Source organism: Myxine glutinosa, chromosome 7, assembly GCF_964187855.1.
Source record: "Myxine glutinosa chromosome 7, kmMyxGlut1.1, whole genome shotgun sequence".
Lineage (NCBI taxonomy): Eukaryota > Metazoa > Chordata > Myxini > Myxiniformes > Myxinidae > Myxine > Myxine glutinosa.
Window position 1 is genome coordinate 163,759,451 of NC_136267.1, and position 20,267 is coordinate 163,779,717.

At 49.0% G+C, this 20,267-nt stretch overlaps 1 protein-coding gene across 6 annotated transcripts in view; it reads left to right on the forward strand.

Annotated features, from left to right (window-relative positions):
- The window catches only part of LOC137431799 (histone acetyltransferase KAT7), a 101,027-nt gene that overhangs the window by 47,406 nt on the left and 33,354 nt on the right, over positions 1 to 20,267 (forward strand). For all 6 annotated transcript variants that reach the window (XM_068123510.2, XM_068123512.2, XM_078782503.1 and 3 more), the window contains 5 exons: positions 4,221 to 4,303; positions 5,764 to 5,862; positions 6,019 to 6,126; positions 7,890 to 8,081; positions 8,239 to 8,328. In XM_068123510.2, the coding sequence (XP_067979611.1) occupies positions 4,221 to 4,303; positions 5,764 to 5,862; positions 6,019 to 6,126; positions 7,890 to 8,081; positions 8,239 to 8,328 (572 nt within the window). The remainder of the gene's footprint in view (positions 1 to 4,220; positions 4,304 to 5,763; positions 5,863 to 6,018; positions 6,127 to 7,889; positions 8,082 to 8,238; positions 8,329 to 20,267) is intronic.

Consider the following 20,267-nt stretch of genomic DNA (forward strand, 5'->3'; position numbering starts at 1 on the left):
CATGTCACTGATTGTCTGTCGCAGCAAGAAGTCAACAACAGTATTATATCACAGGTGGCGTGGCAAAATGTACGGACAGGTGCATTTGATGATTGGCTTCACAGTCGGGTATACAAGGGTTGTTGCGTTCTGTATTAGTGGAAATCAACTGCTGCACATCTCCAAAAGTTATTGCTGCTTCCTCTGGAGATGGTCCGTCAACTCGACAATGCTGTTTGTCATGGAGGGGTGGCTTTACGAAATTGCAGCATGAAACAGCGTGCTATTGCTCGGCAGTATGGCATCATTCAAGGTCAGGTGTCAAAGATCCTGAAACGAAATGCTCAGAGGGGTGTCCCTACTCCAATACCGAGGCCAGGACGTCCCCGCAGAACCACAAGGAGGGATGATCGCCAGCTGCACCGGTGAGTCCGCAATGGCTGTACCAAGTCAGCTAATCGGCTTAGGGCTGAGTGGCAGCAACTGACAAATGTGCCTGTATCCAGAAGGCTAGTCAACCAACGACTGGTTCAAGCAGGCTATCATGCCAGGCGTCCCCTGAGAAAGCCACGCCTGACCAGACAACACCGCCAGCGCCGATTGCAGTGGGCCAGAGAGCACCGTGAATGGCAGCCAGGACACTGGAATCACGTGATCTTCAGTGACGAGTCTAGATTTCTGGTCTATCGTCAAGATGGCCGCGTCCGAGTGTGCAGACAAGTGCATGAAGCCTACAACAAAGATTGTATAATGCCAAGAGTCCAAGCTGGAGGTGGTGGGGTGACCGTTTGTGCTGCTTTTCATGCAGGGGGCAAAACTGACCTGGTTGTTCTGAATGGAAACCTGAACCAGTTCAAGTACAGGGCCATTCTGGAAGAAACATTGCTTCCATTTGCTTGTGCAGCCTTTCGAGGAAACTTTGTCTTCCAAGATAACAATACACGGCCTCATCGTGCTCGCATGATCCAACACTTTCTTGCTGACCGTGGTGTAGAGCATATGGAGTGGCCTGCCATGTCCCCAGATATGAATCCGATAGAGAACTTGTGGGCAGAATTAACGCGTCAAATCGACCACTTGGACCAGCAGCCGTCCTCTGTGCGTGAATTGCAGCAGGCTATTTTAACTGCATGGCAAGCGATTGCTGTCCAAACCTTGGCAAATCTCGTGAACAGCATGCCTCAACGTGTACGTGCTCCTGAATGCTCGTGTTTTTTACACGAAGTACTGAACTGTAATTTTACTGTCCGTAATCCCAGTCGTAATTTAACTTTTGTTTTTGTTAAAAAAAATTTTGGCTAATGTGCAAAATAAAGAGATACTTCTGGAAAACGTACAGAAGTTTAACACAGTACTGTCCATGAATTGAGTTCGATATCAGTTTACATCACTTTCAAGGATCATTTTATTTGTTTCGAAATGTCAAATGTGGTTTTTGTTTCTTTTAAAGGTCACATTAACAAAACCTAGAATAATTTCAACATAATTCCAATGAACTTTTGGTTCGAAGACATCTTGAAAAGTAAGTTCACCCCCACAAAAAAAATATCCCATATTAAATGCCAAGTCTGTATATATCATGATCATGGCATCATATAGAAAGGATCGATAATATTAGTCAATGCAAGCAAGCCTAGAGTATCTGCATATACGCACCATCCGAGTCTACATGTCATAGATTAAATGTCGCAGGAGTGGCCCGGAGCCGCGGACGTCCGAGTTCTTATAGACGCCTCTCAGTGGTTCAAGTGAGCATCAAACCTGGGTTCAACTTGGATACATTTTCACTACATGTGCCATGTGGCAAAGTATAGAAAGGAAGGGACATTCCATAGCTTGTAGAAAATGCCAAACAATAGAAAATAAGGGACATTCCAAAAAATCTCATGTGCATGCTGGACTACCCTTGTGTTCTGAGTAGGAACCAAGTAATGCTCTAGAGATGTTCATATAAAAGGGTGCCCTACATCTGTCTGTTAAAATACATTTACTACTTCATGCAGGTGTATGATTCAAATTGGTGCCCCTTTAGCTAGTTTCAATGTATAGCTTTTGAGATGAGTGCCAACACATTTTGGGCGGACGAACGAACGGATGGATGGATGGACGTATGGACGGACATACGGACTGACTTACGTGAATTTGAGTGTTTTCTTAATAAAACTCAAGAATGCGTAAACAGACGTTGCTGAAATTTGGAACATATTAACTCGACGTACAAAGCATTTACTTCTGAAATTTGCAGCCAATTTCGTCCAGTAGAAGCTGAGATACGAATTTTCAGTCCCCATGTTAAAGGCCGCATTCCAGTGGTGAAAGAAGGCCACATTCCAGTGGATTGGGAACTGAGTACCCTCTTCCCTCGATACAAGGGGAAAGGTGACCCTCTGTACTGTGGCTCGTATCGAGCGATAGTTATTGGAGCATGGAATGAAGGTATTGGAAAGGGTGTTGGAGAGGAGGATCAGGAAGAAAGTGAAGATCGACGAAATGCTGTTTGGATTTAGGCCAGGAAGAGGAACGACAGACGCGCTTTTTATTGTAAGGCAGTTGCAGGAGAAGTACATGGAGAAGAGGAAGAAGTTGTTTCTTGGGTTTGTTGATCTGGAGAAAGCATTCGATAGGGTTCCACACTAAGTAGTGACATGGGCATTGAGGAAGTTAGGAGTGGAGGAATGGTTGATCAGAGTGGTGATGGCAATGCACGAAAGAGCGTGCACAGCTGTAAGGACGAAGGACGGGAACAGTGGCGAGTTTGAGGTGAAGGTGGGAGTGCATCAGGGGTCGGCACTAAGTCCACTACTATTTGTGTACTATTTGTAGCTGTGATGGAGGTGCTGGCTCGGAACGTAATGGAGGGTTTGCCGTGGGAGTTATATGCAGATGATCTGGTGTTGATTGCAGAAAGTGTGGATGGACTGAAGGAGAAGATGAACAAGTGGAAGGAATGTATGGAGGAAAAAGGTCTGAAGGTGAATATCGGAAAGACGAAGGTGATGGCAAGTGGTAAAGCATGTGGTGAGGTGGAAAGAACTGGGAAGTGGCTGTGTGCTGTGTGCAGGAAGGGTGTCGGAGTGAACTCCATTCAATGTACAATGTGAGCTGAGTGGGTTCATCAAAAATGTAGTGGTTTGAGAGGGTGATTAACCAGTGTGGCAGCTACATTCATGTGTAAGCTGTGCACAAAGGGAGCTGCAGATGGAGGAAATGTTGAGTTGGATCTTGGAGACGGCGTGAAGCTGGAAGGTGTGAAAACATTTTGCTACCTTGGAGACATGCTGAATGCTGAATGGAGAAGGTGGATCAGACTCGGCAACGGTGGCTCGAGTGAGATGTGCATGGAAGAAGTTTCGGGAACTGAGTGGCGTGCTGATGAGGAGGGCAATGTCGTTGAAGCTGAAGGGAAAGGTGTATGCTGCATGTGTGAGAAGTGTTATGATTTATGGGAGAGAGATATGGGTAATGAATGCAGAGCAGCAACGAAGGCTGGAAAGGGTGGAAATGTGAATGGTTCGGTGGATGTGTGGCGTATCGTTGAGAGAGAGGAAGACAAATGATGAATTGCTAAAGATGATGGGAATAGAGCCTGTGATGGATGCTGTGAAGAGAAACAGGTTGAGATGGTTTGGTCATGTGTTGAGGAAGGATGAAAGTGACTGGTTGAGAAGAGTGATGGAAATGAATGTAGAAGGAAGTAGAGGACGGGGAAGACCGAGAAAGACTTGGCTAAAGATGGTGGAAGAAGAAATGCAGGCAAGGGGGTTAACAAGGGGAGATGCAGAAAATAGTGCAAAATGGAGAAGATTGTGATGGGGCCCACAAGGCTAACCCCCGCTCTAGCAGGGAAAATGGCCTGAAAATGCCTGTTGTTGTGTGGTGTTGTTGTATGTTAAAGCTGCATACAGAGAAACGATCCCTTGTATAAAGGGAAGGGCACTTTGCGCCTCCCTTAATGTAAGATCCAATCGTGTTTGTAATGAAATATACATTTTTATTGTGTTTGAATATTCCCATGTTCTTATGCAATGTACAGCTCTTTCACGAGCCTCGATTCAGTATACAAAAAAAAAAAAAACTTTTCCAAAGTTGCAACATACTTTGCTTATTCGGTGTTTGTATATTTTACACAGGAAGCACAAACAGTCCACCTCATGGTCTGGCTATTTGAGTTCTGCATTTTGCAATTTCCAATTGCAACCAAAGTTGAATTGGCATTTTTCTTTTTTTTCTTTCTTTTGCAGGTCATTTGACAGGAAAGCATGAAAGGCACTTCTCTATCTCTGGCTGCCCCCTTTACCACAACCTATCTGCAGAAGAATGCAAGGTGAGATCTACAGATACATAGCCATTGCAAGTGAATCAGCCTGAGTTTGTTTGAGGCAAGAATGTCTGCAAATGATCGAGTGTATATCATATAGCGTGCCCCATAGAACTGTAAAGTAAGATGGGGACCGCGACATTGTATTCAGCAAGTCTCAAACATCACGGAACAACTGCTGTGGTGGGTAAAACATGTGAAATATTGTCCCGTGTGCAAACCCATGTCTTTGAGATTTGAAGAAGGGCCTGATCGGAGATTGGCCCTTTTGACCCCTTTCTCAATGGAATATCGTGTGTGGAACTGCACCATTAAATTCAGCAGGTCTGTCTGATACATTAGGAATTACACAATTATACTTGTGTCCCAGAATGTCCTGAAGGAAGTCTATTTCTGGCCACGTTTCGAGCCTTCAGCTCACAGCCTATACCTCTTCCACGAGCATCAACTCTGTGTACAAAAACGCAAGTGTAAAACAGTTTACCTCGTACGCTTTCAGTTTGTGGAAATTTAAGATCCCAAGTTGTCTTTTGAAATATGTTATGCGAGTTACCTGGCCTAATTTCACATATTTTGAGTTGGCTATTTAGCATAACCTGCAGTACGTAGATGGACGTGCTAGGTTGTGGATGCTTTGATCCTGGAATCGCTTTGAACTTCGTCTTCTGACTTGATGTTACCCTACAGTCAGAATATCCAACATACTATTACGTTTGGGAGGAATGAACCGAGTTGCATGACAAAGTCAACACAACCGTGGCCCAAACCCCAGGTTGGATATAAGAAATGGAAGCGTCAAGACTGGTTTGATGAAAATGATGACAATATCACTCAATTTCTAAGAGGAAAGCATAGACTGGCACATGCAAAAATCCTCAATACAATCGGCAGCGTGCTTCGAGGTCGATGGTGAATGACTCGTGGGACACCAAAGCAAACAAGATACAACAACTAGCTGATGAGCACGATGATGCTGTTAAGGCTGTTCACGGATCATTTGCAGCTATATTTGCTCCTCTAAGGACAGCAGATGGCACTGAACCGCTGATTGACGAGGCAGCAGTGATGAAAAGGTGGCGTAAACACTTGAGCTACTTAAGAGATTCCTACCTCTCTGTAGAGTGGAAGTAAATGAATGTCGCCTGAAAGAGAGCATGTCCCACCCACCACCCAGGGAAGAGGTTGTGAAGACAATTAAAGCAACCTGGCAGGGCAACGCCCCAGAACCAGATGCTATTCCTGCAGATATCTGGAAAAGCAGGATCAAGGAGCTCATTAAAAAGGAAACTGCACTCATTATGCTAAAGTGCGATGCAGTTGAGCCATTGGAATTGTACAGTCCAAACCATCTCTTCAGTTTTCAGGGCATACTTGGCATGCCATGCTTGTGGAAACTTCATTTGTGAAAGCATTGGCTTGACTGACACTGCAGATTGCAATCACATATCATTGTGTGTCCAATGCAGGTGTCTGCTGAGAAGCAGCAGCGGTTCAGGGAGAAAGCTGCAGAGATGCGAAAGATGCGTGATGTGGAGGAGTCGAAAGAACAAAAGGAGAAAACATTGGTAACTGCTGAACCTCAATTTACTTAATTTCTTTATTTATTTTGAACTATGTGATTGAATGTACATCTCCTCGTAAATTGCACTCAAAATACAGCTGTTGCACTCAAATAACCTGCTCAGAGTAGCTCATTCCAGCTACTCTGTATGAATCTCCAGGAAAACTTGCAGAAAGATGGCACCAAGGAACCACTGCTGCAGGGTCTTACCTCAGATTATGACTTGGAGCTCTTCCGAAAGGCCCAAACCCGTGCATCTGAGGAGCTGGTCTGTACTGTAGCCACAGCTGTTACTCATTCGTACTTTTATGTCTGGTTTCACCTCGAGTCGATCTTTATTTTTGAATATATTGAGGCCAAAGATGTCAGTATCAAGCGAGTTATTTATTGTACCTTATCTCACCTCTTTTTTTTTTTTTTTGTCCCTCTCTCCTCTGGCTCCTTCACTTTCCTTCTCCTTTCTTCTGCCCTCCTTTTGTTTTTTTTCTCTTATCCCTCTTCCATTTTTTTTTTTTTTTGGTGTCATCTTAATTACCTCCATCACCAAAGTTGGATGGAGGATATGTTTTCACCCATGTCTGCTTGTTACCCTGCGCTCGCGAAGCGAAAGGCAGGGTTAAGCATTCGGGCACATACGTGCGTGTCTGCATTTTAAAAATTTAGTTTCTCGGCAACCATTGGTCCGATTGACATGACATTTTCACCATAGGAGGGACTCCTCCTGTAGAATGTTTTAGTGAATATTATGACATCACAGGTCACGTGGTACTGGTGCCATCTTGGAAAAACCAAAACACTACGCACCTCTATCTCAAAAACCGCTGCACAGAAATAATTGAGACAGATCTCATTGCAAAGAACTCTCCATGCGGAATAACATATTTGAATGATGACGTCATAGGTGCCACCGTTATGACGTCATAATTCGACGAGTAAAAAACTTTATCCGATCCAGATGAAATTTCTTGAGCATCTTCTCGGTATCAATTGATGCAGAAATAAAATTATAATGACGTCGTAGGTCACGTGGTTCGGCCGCCATATTGTTTTGAGTGACAAGCCTGAAAAACGACTAAAATCCAATTTTCTCCAAAATGACTGAACAGATCGAGGCCAAACTTTGCAGGCAGAATCGCATACCCATGACGAACAAAAAAGTCAGCGAGCATGACATCATGTGTCACCTGTTTTCGGAGTTATGACATTTTTAAGCATAAACTTAAAAAACCTAGCTCCTCCCTCATTTTTGATCCTATCGAGGGGAAACTTCACAGGTGTGTTCAGCATATAAGTCGACTAAAATGACCTTTTGGAATTTGCGATTGGTGACGTGGTTTTGCAGATATAAATAATTAAACGAATATATTTAAAAATGTATAACTCTTGAACCGCTTCATTGATCGACGTGACACTTTATATTATCGTAGAGGTAATGGAGTATAACGTGTGTGCAAAATTTCAAGATGATTGGATGTACGGTCTGGAAGCTAGAAGTTGTTATTGCATGAAGAAGAAGTCTTCTAGAGTGGGCATGGAATTGATGGTGGGGAGGGGGTTGGCATTCTCTCAAGCAAGAATTCAACCCATGTCCTTATAAAAGATCTTTGTCCGAGGTCACCGAGTCCGATCGGTGCAGCCGTTTGTGTGGCACCCGGGAAAATAGCGTTATGCGGGAGTCCAAACCTGAAAATGCTGGAGGCCAAAGCTGAAATTGGGAAAATAATATACCCTATTTTACTCCAGGAGATCCCAGGATTACCCACCCAAAATATCGTTGCGATCGGTTCAGCTGTTTTTGCAGTACCTTCGAACGAACGAACGGATGGACGGACATTTGGTGAATTATAGTAAGATGGTCTAAAGGTTCATACAGGTATTGTGCAAATATTATTTATTTGTTTGAATTATAGTACTGTATTCACCTTTTGTTTTCTTCGGTTCATTGATATGCGATTTTTCCCCTTGTTATGGAAAAATGAGAACGTGTACCATATTCATTCGTTCGTACAAAACATTTTTTCTTATTTGCAGGAGAAGATGCGGCTGCAGGGTCATGTGACTGAAGGTACTCACATGATCAAGTCCATTGTGTTTGGTTGTTATGAACTAGAGACGTGGTACCACTCTCCATACCCAGAAGAATATGCTCGTCTCGGTCGTCTTTTTGTATGCGAGTTCTGCCTCAAGTACATGAAGAGTGAAACTATACTCAGGAGGCACATGGTACGGAGTTCTTTGTGCTCCAAATACTGTTCACAAAATTGTTTCTGGAACCTTTGTTTTTCCTTCTATTTGGAACCGATTTATTTTTATTAATCGATCGATTGATTGTTGATTGACTGCTTTTGAGGAGTGGCATGTGGGAACACTTGCTTTGCAGGAGAAGTGTGTCTGGAAGCATCCTCCTGGTGACGAGATCTACCGCAAGAGTGATATTTCGGTTTTTGAGGTGGATGGGAAGAAGAATAAAGTAAGGAGTGGTTGTCTGTTACAACTTTTTTTTTTGGAATGACTTTGATGCTGTTTTGAAGAAAAAAAATATATATGGAAATGTATATATATATATATATATATATATATATATATATATATATATATATATATATATTTATATATATATCTATATATATAAAGTAGAGTTGGCCTCTATCTATGATCTCTAAGATCTCGAGAACCCGTGGACGGATTTGCGAGCGGAAAGTACTGTTCGACTCGGGATGGTCCCAGGAATGTCACGGAGACATAAACATTTAAAAAATTTCGGGTTTTAAAATTAGCGTATTATTAGCACTAGCAGAAGAGAGAGGGATTCGAAGGGAGGGAGCGCAGCGCTTCTAGCGCTTCTGACTACAGCACACCTTCTATATATATAAAGTAGAGTTGGCCTCTATCTATGATCTCTAAGATCTCGAGAACCCGTGGACGGATTTGCGAGCGGAAAGTACTGTTCGACTCGGGATGGTCCCAGGAATGTCACGGAGACATAAACATTTAAAAAATTTCGGGTTTTAAAATTAGCGTATTATTAGCACTAGCAGAAGAGAGAGGGATTCGAAGGGAGGGAGCGCAGCGCTTCTAGCGCTTCTGACTACAGCACACCTTCTATATATATAAAGTAGAGTTGGCCTCTATCTATGATCTCTAAGATCTCGAGAACCCGTGGACGGATTTGCGAGCGGAAAGTACTGTTCGACTCGGGATGGTCCCAGGAATGTCACGGAGACATAAACATTTAAAAAATTTCGGGTTTTAAAATTAGCGTATTATTAGCACTAGCAGAAGAGAGAGGGATTCGAAGGGAGGGAGCGCAGCGCTTCTAGCGCTTCTGACTACAGCACACCTTCTATATATATAAAGTAGAGTTGGTCCTGATCTATGTATCTATGATCTCTAAGATCTCGAGAACCCGTGGACGGATTTGCGAGCGGAAAGTACTGTTCGACTCGGGATGGTCCCAGGAATGTCACGGAGACATAAACATTAAAAAAATTTCGGGTTTTAAAATTAGCGTATTATTAGCACTAGCAGAAGAGAGAGGGATTCGAAGGGAGGGAGCGCAGCGCTTCTAGCGCTTCTGACTACAGCACACCTTAAAATTAAAAAAACTTCGGGTTTTAAAATTAGTGTGTTACGCGTAATTAGCGCTAGCAGAAGAGGGAGGGAATCTAAGGGAGGGAGCGCAGTGCTCCCTCCAGCGCTTCTGTTAGCGTAATTAGCGTATTTCGGAACGTTAATTTTTCAACTTCATTATTCGGAATCAGTACGTCCCAGAGAACCTTCGTAACGTTAATTTTTCAACTTCATCCGATTGACATGGGACCAACGGCATGTGACAAAGAGTGAAACATACAGGCTACATTTATTTGACGACAATGAGTTCCGACTTCCGACCTCGGTGGGATGACAGGCTGAGTCAACCCCCCTGGTGTGAAGGGGGAGGAGGAGGGGAGGGGGAAGAGAAGGGGAGGGGAACGAGGGGGAAGGGGATGGGAGGGGGGAGGGGGAGGGGGGAAGGGGGGAGGGGGAGGGGGAAGGGGGAGGGGGGGGAGAGGGGGAGGGGAGGGGCCCTTCTTCCCCTGGGCACCCCCGCACCCTTCCCCTCCCCCCCTTCCCCTCCCCCCCGCCCCCCCTTCCCCCCTCCCCCCCCCCATTCCCCCTCCCCTCCTCTTCCCCCTCCCCTCCTCCTCCCCCGCTTCCCCCTCCCCCCTCCCCCCCGTTCCCCTCCCCTCCTCTTCCCCCTCCCCTCCTCCTCCCACTCCCGTGCAAAGCCGGGTACCTCTGCTAGTATATATATATATATATATATATATATATATATATATATATATATATATATATATATATATATATATATATATATATATATCTATATATTTCGATATATTTCGATATATTTCTATATATACATATATATATTTCTATATATATATTTCTATATATATATATATATATATATTTCTATATATACATATATATATATATTTCTATATATATATATATACATATTTCTATATATATATATATATATATATATATATATATATATATATATATATATATATATATATATATATATATATATATATATATATATATATATGTATATTGTTGCGGATATGGGATTTGGCCTCCATCCATATCCGTTTGTAAATATTCCCCTATTTCCCCAATACTCCCCAACTATCCCCAATCCCCCATTCCCTAGTCCCATTGTCTGTAAACAACACTCTGTAGCCCCGACCTTCCCCTTTTTCCCCCATTAAATGTCGTACCCAGGTTCACCGCATCTCACGTAGACAACTATAGGACATCTTGCTAGTTATTCTTAGTCTATGTCAGTTAAGGACTCGTTTCCATTAATTCTGACTCTTCGTTGCACCAGAATGTGATTGTATGGCACCATTAGTAAGTTTAGGACCTCCCAATACCTCCCCGCATCTCTTCCTCATGGAACAACAACACCAACAACAACAACAGCGGCGGCGGCGGCGGCGCGGGGAGTGTGCGTCCTCACTCCGGCTTGGTTAGCCGCCATTGAACATGTGCTCCGACGGGGTTACCACGCAGGGGCTCACTGTCAGCTCCTCGTCAAGGGCGGAGCCCGGTAACCCCCCGCACCCAATAAGAAGCGGCGGACCGATTCCATCTGGGGCGGAGCTAAAGAGCCGAGGGCGTGTCACTCCCCGCTGGACATGCGCAGGAAGAGGGAGGTGACGTCAGATGCGCCTCAGCTTGGAGAGAAAAGGACACCACCTCCAGCGCGACGATACCTCCCCGCATCTCTAGACCGGACCGGGTCGATTCTGCCCCTGAGCCAAGGTGCACCTTGAGCTATCGACTGCCTGCCCTCCCCTGCCATCAATCCCCGTGTAAGTCAGTCTTGTCCCGTTTGTCTGTGGTCTGTCGGGAATAAGATAAGACCGTGTATAAGTGCCCATCTTGCTGTGCTTTACCTCTTGTCATGTAATCTAACCGTTCTGCATAACCAATATTATATCCTCCTCCGGAGGTCTTGAGAACTGTACCCCTTGTGTCGTTGCCTTAATCCCAGCCGTTGTGTCCTTTCCTTCATTGATCTAGCGTAGCGCGATTCGGCCAACGTTCGAGTGTAATCGGGTAAACTGTGCGAACACGGCGGCCATTCCGCTCGGCCCATCATAACATCTAAGTCGTGTCCGTAACAATTGGTGTCGGGAAGTGGGATTGGACCCGGAGCGCATTTCACGCGCTCGAAATTATAACGGCGAAATTTGATTTTGTTTTACAAAAATAAAAACCCGAATTTTGAAAGTCGCGCTATGGCAGATCAAGACGGCTGGGTTCCGGTAGAGGAGAGTGAGGCAGGGTCGATCCAGGACCAAATTGAGGGACATGAGAGCGAAGCAGTGAGGGTGGCAGGTTCGCAAAATAGCGTCGTCGCGCACGAGGTTACGGGCGCGCAAAATGGCGCCTCGCACATGGCCACGGCGACTACGCCCGCGACCGTAGTAGCGCCGCTGGTAGATTTGAACCTTTTTTTTAATACAAATGAAGGCCCTTATGGCCCAGAATAGCGAGAAATTGAGGGAGGACATGGGGTCCAATAGCGAGAAATTGAGGGATGACATGGGAAACCAGATCGGGGGTTTAAGGAATGACATGGGGGCCCAGATCGGAGGGTTAGGGAGTAGAATAGAGGGATTAGGAAACAAATTTGAGGGATTAGACAATAGATGAGGGGAAATACAGGAGGGGTTAATGGGGGTAGAAAACAGAATGGCCGTTCAGGAGAATCAAATGGAAGGGATGCAAAAGGGGTTAGAGGGGTTAGAAAACAGTATGGAAGGCAAATTGAGGGACATGAGGGACCAAGCGGAAAGGGAAGTTAAACAAATGGGGCAGCAGATAGAGGGGGTCAGAATGGGGGTAGAAACCAAACTGGATGCTCACAGGGAGGAAATGGAGCAGATGAGGGTGGCATCTGGGCAGGAGATGCAAGTGATGGGAGAAGAGATCAGAAGAGGGGTGAGTGAGGAGGTCGGAGGAGTGCGCGAGGAGGTGAGGCACTGTAAGGAGCGCATGGAGAAGGAGGTGAGAAAGGGGACTGTAAAATTGCAAGGTGGTATAGAGGAGTTGACGCTGGGAGTAGAACAACTGACAGTGGGACAAAAGGAGTTGGGGGACCAGGTAAAGAAGAACACAGCGGTAATAGAGGGTTTAAAATCGACACAGAAGGAGATGAAAAAGGACGTAGGGGTAATTAAAAAAGAGTGTCAGACGGTACATGAGGACCTGACGAGGAAAATGGACAAGGTGGTAGAGGTGATGGAGGTTAAAGAGCGGGAGGTGCGGGAGCACATAGAAAAAAATAAAGTGGAGTTAGAGGAAGAACTTAAAGGGGCGCACGAGGAGATGAAGGAGGTGAAGCAGAAATTAGAAGAAGTGGAAGAAGGGGTGAGCGAAATTAAGAAGCGACGGAGAGAGGATAAGAAAGAGATAAAGGAGGAAGTAAAAGAATTGGTCCAAAGTCTGTGTTCGGATCGTGATGATGTGCTCCTTAACCGGATGAGGGATTCGCAGGTGATGGAGGAGAAGCGAAGAGAAAGAGGACCCGGTGTAAGTGGTGACCAATATGGTCGTGCGTATGATGCGCCAGGTGATTTAATAAGCTTGGGGGTCGAGATAGACCCGGATGTTCGTGAGAGGCCAAGAGTGAGGTGTATGGCTGGTCCGGAGGGTATGGAACGAGAGGTGCGAGGTGTGGGTGAGCAAGGTTGTGGTGGTATGGAATGGGTAGCGGGTTGCGGAAGTGTGACCCATGCATCGACACCAACAGGGGTAGTTGTTAGAGGGACAGGGGAGGCACGAGAGCCCCTTGGGGGTAATGTACTGTGGGGGCCCGGCCGGTTTGGCCCCGCGCTGACCCCGCAAGGGGCGACGCACGGGGTCCGGCAGGCGGGCAACGACTCGCATACGAGGTGGTCCCACAAGGTCCCACTCGCGCCGTATGACGGCAAGAGTGATCTACGCGCGTACCTGGCGCAGTTTGACTGTGTGTGTAAGGGCAACGGTTGGGGTGAGGACGAAGGTGGAGTACACCTGGTGGCCGCATTGCGCGGCGCGGCGGCGGAGGTGCTGACGGCATTACCAGCGGGTGCTCTCACCCTGCCAGCCCTCCGCGACGCCCTAATTAATCGATTCGGCATTGAACAGCAGAGCGAGCTTGTTAAAGCTCAGCTCGCGCTGCGAAAACGCAAGCCCCAGGAAGCCATCGGGGAACTTGCCCACGACATTCGCCGCGCAGTGGGGATCGCACATGCTAGCATGGCAGCGGATTCCCGGGAAAGCCTGGCGCTGGACCATTTTATCCAGGCCCTCCCGGATATTGAGCTCCGGCAACAGCTCGCCATGTGGCGCCCGCAGACTCTGAGCCAGGCGGCTGACGCTGCGGCCCGTTGGGAAGCAGCGAGGCCCCTGGCCCGGGGGAGCGAGCGTCACGCAATGGCGGTCCGCCAGGTGGGACCTCCGATGGAGGGCGGACCCCTTAGGGGGCCCGCCCCCGACGTGAGTCCTGACCTGGCGGGCATGGTCCGGAGGCTGGTGGACCAGCGCCTGGCGGGACCTGGACCATGGCAGGCGGCCCCGGAGGTGGCCCGCGGTGGACCACGAGCGGGTAATCCAATTCGGACCTTCAGGGGGGGGAATTTGGAATTCCGGAGACAAGCACCTTATCAGGTGAGGTGCTATACTTGCAACCGTCTGGGTCACCTGGCGCCGCACTGTCGAGCCACGCGCCGGGATGATCCCCGGCGGTTGAGGTCCTCAACTCCGCCCAGGGGGGAGCGGGTTAGCCGACCCCAGACACCCCCCCCGCCAGACCCCGGGAAACTAGAAGGTGTCGGGCACGTAGGGCGGTGTTCGGCAGAAGAGGATGGAGGAGAGCCCTCATTGACGCGACAGGTCATTTATTGTGGCCAAATTGGAACCGGTAGCCTGACAATCAGATGCAAAATTGCCGGCGTGGGGGTAGACGCCGTAGTGGACACAGGAGCTAGCGCCACGATCATCAGCCCTGTGGTCCTTGATTCGAGCGCAGGTGGCTGGGATAAGATCCAGCGCCTGCAAAATTATAGTTTGCAACTTGCTACCGGGGTAACGGCCCCTATCATAGGGCGTGGTTCTGTGACCCTCAAGTTAGGGTCGGTAAGGAGGGAGATAGATGTTTGGGTGGCGGAGGTGTGCGACCCATGTTTAATAGGGTTGGATTTGTTGACTGCCAGCGGTTGTAAAATCGACTTGTGCCGGGGGATCCTGCAGGTGGGAGTAGAAGAGCTGCCGTTAGGGGGAGTGAGCACGGCCGAGAGAGCGGAGCTGGAGGCTTCCGAGGCCGTGACCATCCCCCCAAGGGCCGAGGCGATAGTGCTGGCCCGGTGGGCAGCTCGCCCAACATGGCAGGAGTCCTGCGGCCTGGTCGAACCGGTGGCAGCGCAGTCCATACCGGGTTTAATCGTGGGCCGCACCCTTGTAAAAACGGACGGACCGGTAGTGGCCGTCCGAGTAATAAATATAAGTACAGAACCACGCACTATAGTAAGGGGCACGAGGGTCGCTGGCTGCACCCCAGTTGAGGAAGTCGCGACAGTGAGGGGCGAGAACGTCCAGCCGAGCCGGCCCTGGGGGGAGCCTTCAATAAGAAGTAGGAATTGGCCCGATCCCATTTGCGAGATGGTAAATCGTAGTAGCGTAGAGTTGGGAGGTACCCAGAGGGAGGCCTTACACAAACTGGTTGGGTCCCATTTGGACCTCTTCTCCCTGTCCACCGAGGATATTGGACGTACGGGCCTGGTGAAACATCAGATCCACACCGGTGAGGCCCGGCCTATTCGTCAGGCCGCCCGACGGCTCCCTTGGAGCAAGAGGGCGGAAGCTGACGAGCAGGTTGAAAAAATGCTCGACGCAGGCGTGATCGAGCCCTCGGGAAGTCCTTGGATGTCACCTGTTGTGCTGGTCAAAAAGAAGGATGGGACCACGCGGTTCTGCGTGGACTATCGCCAGCTAAACAACGTGACACTCAAGGACTCGTATCCCCTGCCAAGGATTGATGACACCCTCGATGCCGTTGCGGGCTCAAATTGGTTCTCAACTTTGGACCTCAAGAGTGGGTATTGGCAGGTGGAGATGGATAGGGCAGGGAAGGAGAAAACGGCATTTTCCACAGGTAAGGGACTGTATCAGTTTACTGTGATGCCGTTTGGTTTGTGTAACGCCCCCGCCACCTTTGAAAGATTGATGGAGCATGTACTAGGCGGCATGCCATGGCAATCATGGCTGGTGTACCTGGATGACGTCCTAGTACATGCCAAAACGTTCCCCCAGGCAGTAGCTAATTTGGACCAGGTGTTCGGGTGCCTCAGACAGGCAGGGTTGAAGCTGAACCCGAGTAAGTGCACCTTGTTTGCCAAGGAGGTGGCCTATTTAGGCCACGTCATCGGTTGCGAGGGGGTAAAAACGGACCCAGACAAAATTAAAGCGGTAGAGGAGTGGCCCGCACCACGTACCATCAAAGAGGTGCGGGGATTTTTGGGACTCTGCTCCTACTACCGGCGCTTTGTGGCGAAATTTGCGGAGTTGGCCCGTCCCCTCCACCGGCTTACGGAGAAGGGGACGCGATTTAATTGGACACGGGAGTGCCACGAGGCCTTCCAAAAATTGAAGGGGTGTCTAACATCCGCACCCCTTCTAGCTTACCCCACTAGCAACGGGGCATTTACCCTGGACACGGATGCGAGCCAGGAAGGATTGGGCGCAGTTTTGTCTCAGACACAGGAGGGCGTGGAGAGAGTGATTGGTTATTATAGTCGGGCCTTAAGTAGGCCCGAGCGAAATTATTGCGTCACTCGCAAAGAGTTATTGGCTATGCTGGCTGCCATGAACCATTTCCACCCGTACTTGTACGGGCGGAAATTTTTGGTTCGAACTGACCATTCCTCTTTGCAATGGCTCCTTCGGTTCAAGGAACCAGAGGGCCAAATTGCAAGGTGGTTGGAAAAGTTGCAGCAGTACGATTTTGATGTGGCCCATAGGGCCGGGAAGGCCCATGGTAATGCGGACGCACTCTCTCGGCGTCCTTGTCTGGGGGAAAACTGCAAATTTTGTGCGAGACACGAGGAGAGGGAACAATTGGGCGATTCGGACCCGACCCTCGTTGTCCGGGCAACCCGGGTGAGAGGGCCAATTTTGCCACTAACCGCAGATGAGGAATTCGGAACTTTGGCATGGAGCACGGCCCAGCAGGAGGATCCTGTCCTGGGGCCAGTGTTCAATTGGGTCAAATTGGGGCAAAGACCTAATGGGGAAGAGGTCACCCCCCTCGGGGCACAGACCAAGGCGTATTGGGCTCAGTGGAAAACCCTGGAATTGAAGGATAACATCTTGTATCGCAAGTGGGTGGAGGTTCCCTCTGATAAAACTTCCTGGCTGGTGGTAGTCCCAAATAAATTTAAGACCGATATATTGCAACAGGTGCATGGTACCCGCCCCGGCGGCCATTTGGGCAGGACAAAGACGACATCGCAGGTACGCCGGAGGTTTTATTGGGTGAATATGGGGCGCGACATACAGGACTGGTGTCGGAGATGCGACGCCTGTACTGCCAAAAAGGGACCAGCACGGAGGATGAGGGCCCCCCTTCAATTACACCAGGTGGGGGCCCCCCTAGAGCGGGTGGCCATGGATATCCTAGGCCCACTACCCCGCACCCGCCTAGGTAATAAGTACATCCTCGTTGTGATGGACTACTTCACCAAGTGGCCGGAGGCCTACGCCCTCCCCAACCAAGAAGCAGGGGTGGTAGCGCAGGCCTTCGTGGAAGGATTTGTGTGCCGGCATGGGATTCCACAGGAGTTGCACACCGACCAGGGATGAAATTTTGAGAGCAAATTGCTAAAAGATGTGTGCAGTCTCCTGTCAATTCGAAAAACCAGAACAACGCCTTTAAGACCTCAATCTGACGGGATGGTGGAAAGATTCAACCGAACTTTAATCCAACAACTGGCACTGTTCACCGCCACCCGTCAGGATGACTGGGACGAACATCTCCCTTATTTGCTCATGGCCTACCGAACCAGCCAGCACGGGGCCACCGCATGCAGTCCAGCGTTGCTTATGTATGGGCGGGAGTTACGGGCTCCCGCCGACTTGTTATGCGGTCCCGTGCCAGACACAGTGGTTAACCCGCCGAGGGAGGGGTACGCACGTCACCTAGAGGAAGGCATGGAGCTAGTCCATGCCTTCGCCCGCCGCCAACTCCATCTGGCGGGGGAAAAGATGAAGCGCAGGTACGACCACCGGAGCCAGGGGAGTCAGTACACTCCGGGGATGAAGATTTGGTTCTTCAATCCCCGGAGGAGGAAGGGTAGGTGCCCGAAACTCACCTCTCCCTGGCAAGGCCCGGGGGTCGTCCTGTCGCAAGTCTGTGACGTGGTAGTAAAAATCAAAATGGGGCCACGAGCCCTCCCTCGGATCGTCCACGCCGACCGGATAAGGCCTTACACCGGCGAGCAGGCGCCCCCGTGGATTGCCTCGGCTTTAGATGCCGAGGCGGGACCCAGTACCTCTGAATAAGGGGGGCTTATTAGTGCCAGAGGACTGGGGGATTGATGAGCGATGGGCCCGGTGGGAAAGGGTGGCATCCCTGCCACCCTTCCCATGTGGGGCAAATGCGCAATAGATTATGGGGTGTATGGCAGTGAAAACTAGCCCGGGTGGGTTAGGATATGGGGTGTAGGGCCCTAGAAGATTGACATTAGGTGACGTTAAGATTAGTTAGTGACTGATACCTGTAGTGGGGACGCAGGTAGATTAGTGTGGATTATAATGACGAGGGAGCGCAATGGTGTAAAGGGACGACTGGGAAGCGCAAGTTTCAGAGGGGAGTAGTTAGATGAGATGATGCTGTGTGAGAACTGGACAGGTGTATGGAGCAGTGTATGAGTAGTGAGTGTTGTGGATCAGCGCGAATGCGCTTGGGGAGAGAAGGGTGCAGGTGGCACCAGGTGTGAGAGCACAGGTGTGCAAGTACAGGTGTGTGGAATATATGGAGCAGAGAATGAGTGGTGTGGAGAGAGTTGGAGTAAGTGGTACGGAGTGGTGTGCATGGTGCGAAGGTGTGGATGGGGGAAGAGTGGACCCCTTTCACGAGTACCCGGGGCGGGTAGTGTAAGTGTTAGGTAGAAGGTATAGGTAAATTGTGGTTGGATATTGGCATTTGTGGTGCGGTTGCAGAATGGTATTGTGGATGGGTGCATTAGTGTTGTGGAAATGGCTGGGCGTGTAGCCTGTTAGTGTGTGTAGTTGGTTTGGGCACTCCACCACTGTGAGGATGTCGGCCAGGTGAGGCCGCAGGTGGGCTCTGGGAGCCGGTAGTAGTTGTTGTGGATGGGGCCCGAGGATCCGGAGGACGGACCCGGGTAGCCCAGTGCCAGAGGGCACCAAGGGGTGACAGAGCCAGGAGAGGGCCTTCCCCCGTTAGTTAGGTTAGGGTGAGGAGCAGGTAAGCTCGGGTGGCAACTACAGTGGTGGAGGTGTGCAGGTGGGTAGACCTGCTGGGAGAGCTACACGTCGCAGCCCAGAAATTGTGCGAAGGCACCGGGAGATGAATCGGGGGAGTGAGACCCCAAATTGAAAGGCACCACAGATTGGTCAATGGGAATTGGTTTTTAGAACCCATAGTGTAAGTGGGCCAATGGTTTGGCAGGAGAAAGACCCCGGGTAATGTAAAGTTGTTAAAGTCATTTAGGAAATAGTTAGGATTGATAAACCTGTCGCACCATACGCAGCCACTTACCTGAGGTGATGATGATGACTCCACACCTGTGTTCCTTTGTTCTGTGTTGCAGGAAGTGAGAATTGCTGTTGGATTTGTGAGACGCATCACGACGTGGATGAGACATTGTGGTGATTCCATCTCTCCCTCCTTAGGAGGGACTGATGATGAATTGGTGATGGCAAATTTTGATGTTGAGTTGGAAATGGCAAATTTGATTGGTTAGGAGGGAGAGAAGACGAATTTGGTTTTTGGGAGGAACGGGGAAGACAGTAGGGACGTTTGTTGATTTGTAAAGTAGATGTTTATGGGTAGTGTTGTGTTTTGTGGATACAGTAAGGGGTAAGGGAGGGGCAATGTAGGTTACCTGGTGGGGGGGGGGGGGCGTACGGTAGGAACGTACCTGTCTCACCTGGTTTCCATGTGCCCCCAGTGTGCATCACCTTGTATTGCGTGCACTTTTGCGCCCTTACCACCTTACTCACTTGTCTTCTTTTTTTGTCTCCCACCTCCGAGGATCTGGCTTTGGGGCAGAGAGAGAGGAGAGAGAGGTGCTGGCTCTGCAGTTGTGGGCCTGTACTTTCACTGCTTGCTGCCTGGATCGATACACCATATGGACCGCAATTTTTGTGGCCGCCCACCATGGACCGCAGTTCTTTTGCGGGCAAGCACCACCCGTGGATGGACCTATGGGTCAACGTGGCACCTATGCCATACAGGTGAACCACTTTTAGTTGGCCCCCCCTGACGGCCACAATTTAGAAATGGACGCGGTTGGCGCCTTTCTTTATTTTTGAAAGAAGCCAGAAGGCCAAGTGCTTCAAGAAGGCAAGACCAGCGGCAGAACATCGGCCGGCTGCGACACCACCGGTGACGTTGAACACTTTATTGGTGCACCGGATGGTGCTGACTGTACATGATGGGGTGGTGCTTTTGGTGCTTGGATGGGGTGCTCTGCACATTATTAAAGGCCGTAGGGCCACAGAGCACTCGTGGGTTGGTGTATCGATGCTGGCATGCGTGCTCTCTCTATGCATAACATCTGCATGTGTTCCTCCAAAAACAGGTCCTGGATCGTAGTGTAAATATCAGTGTAGTCTTGTATA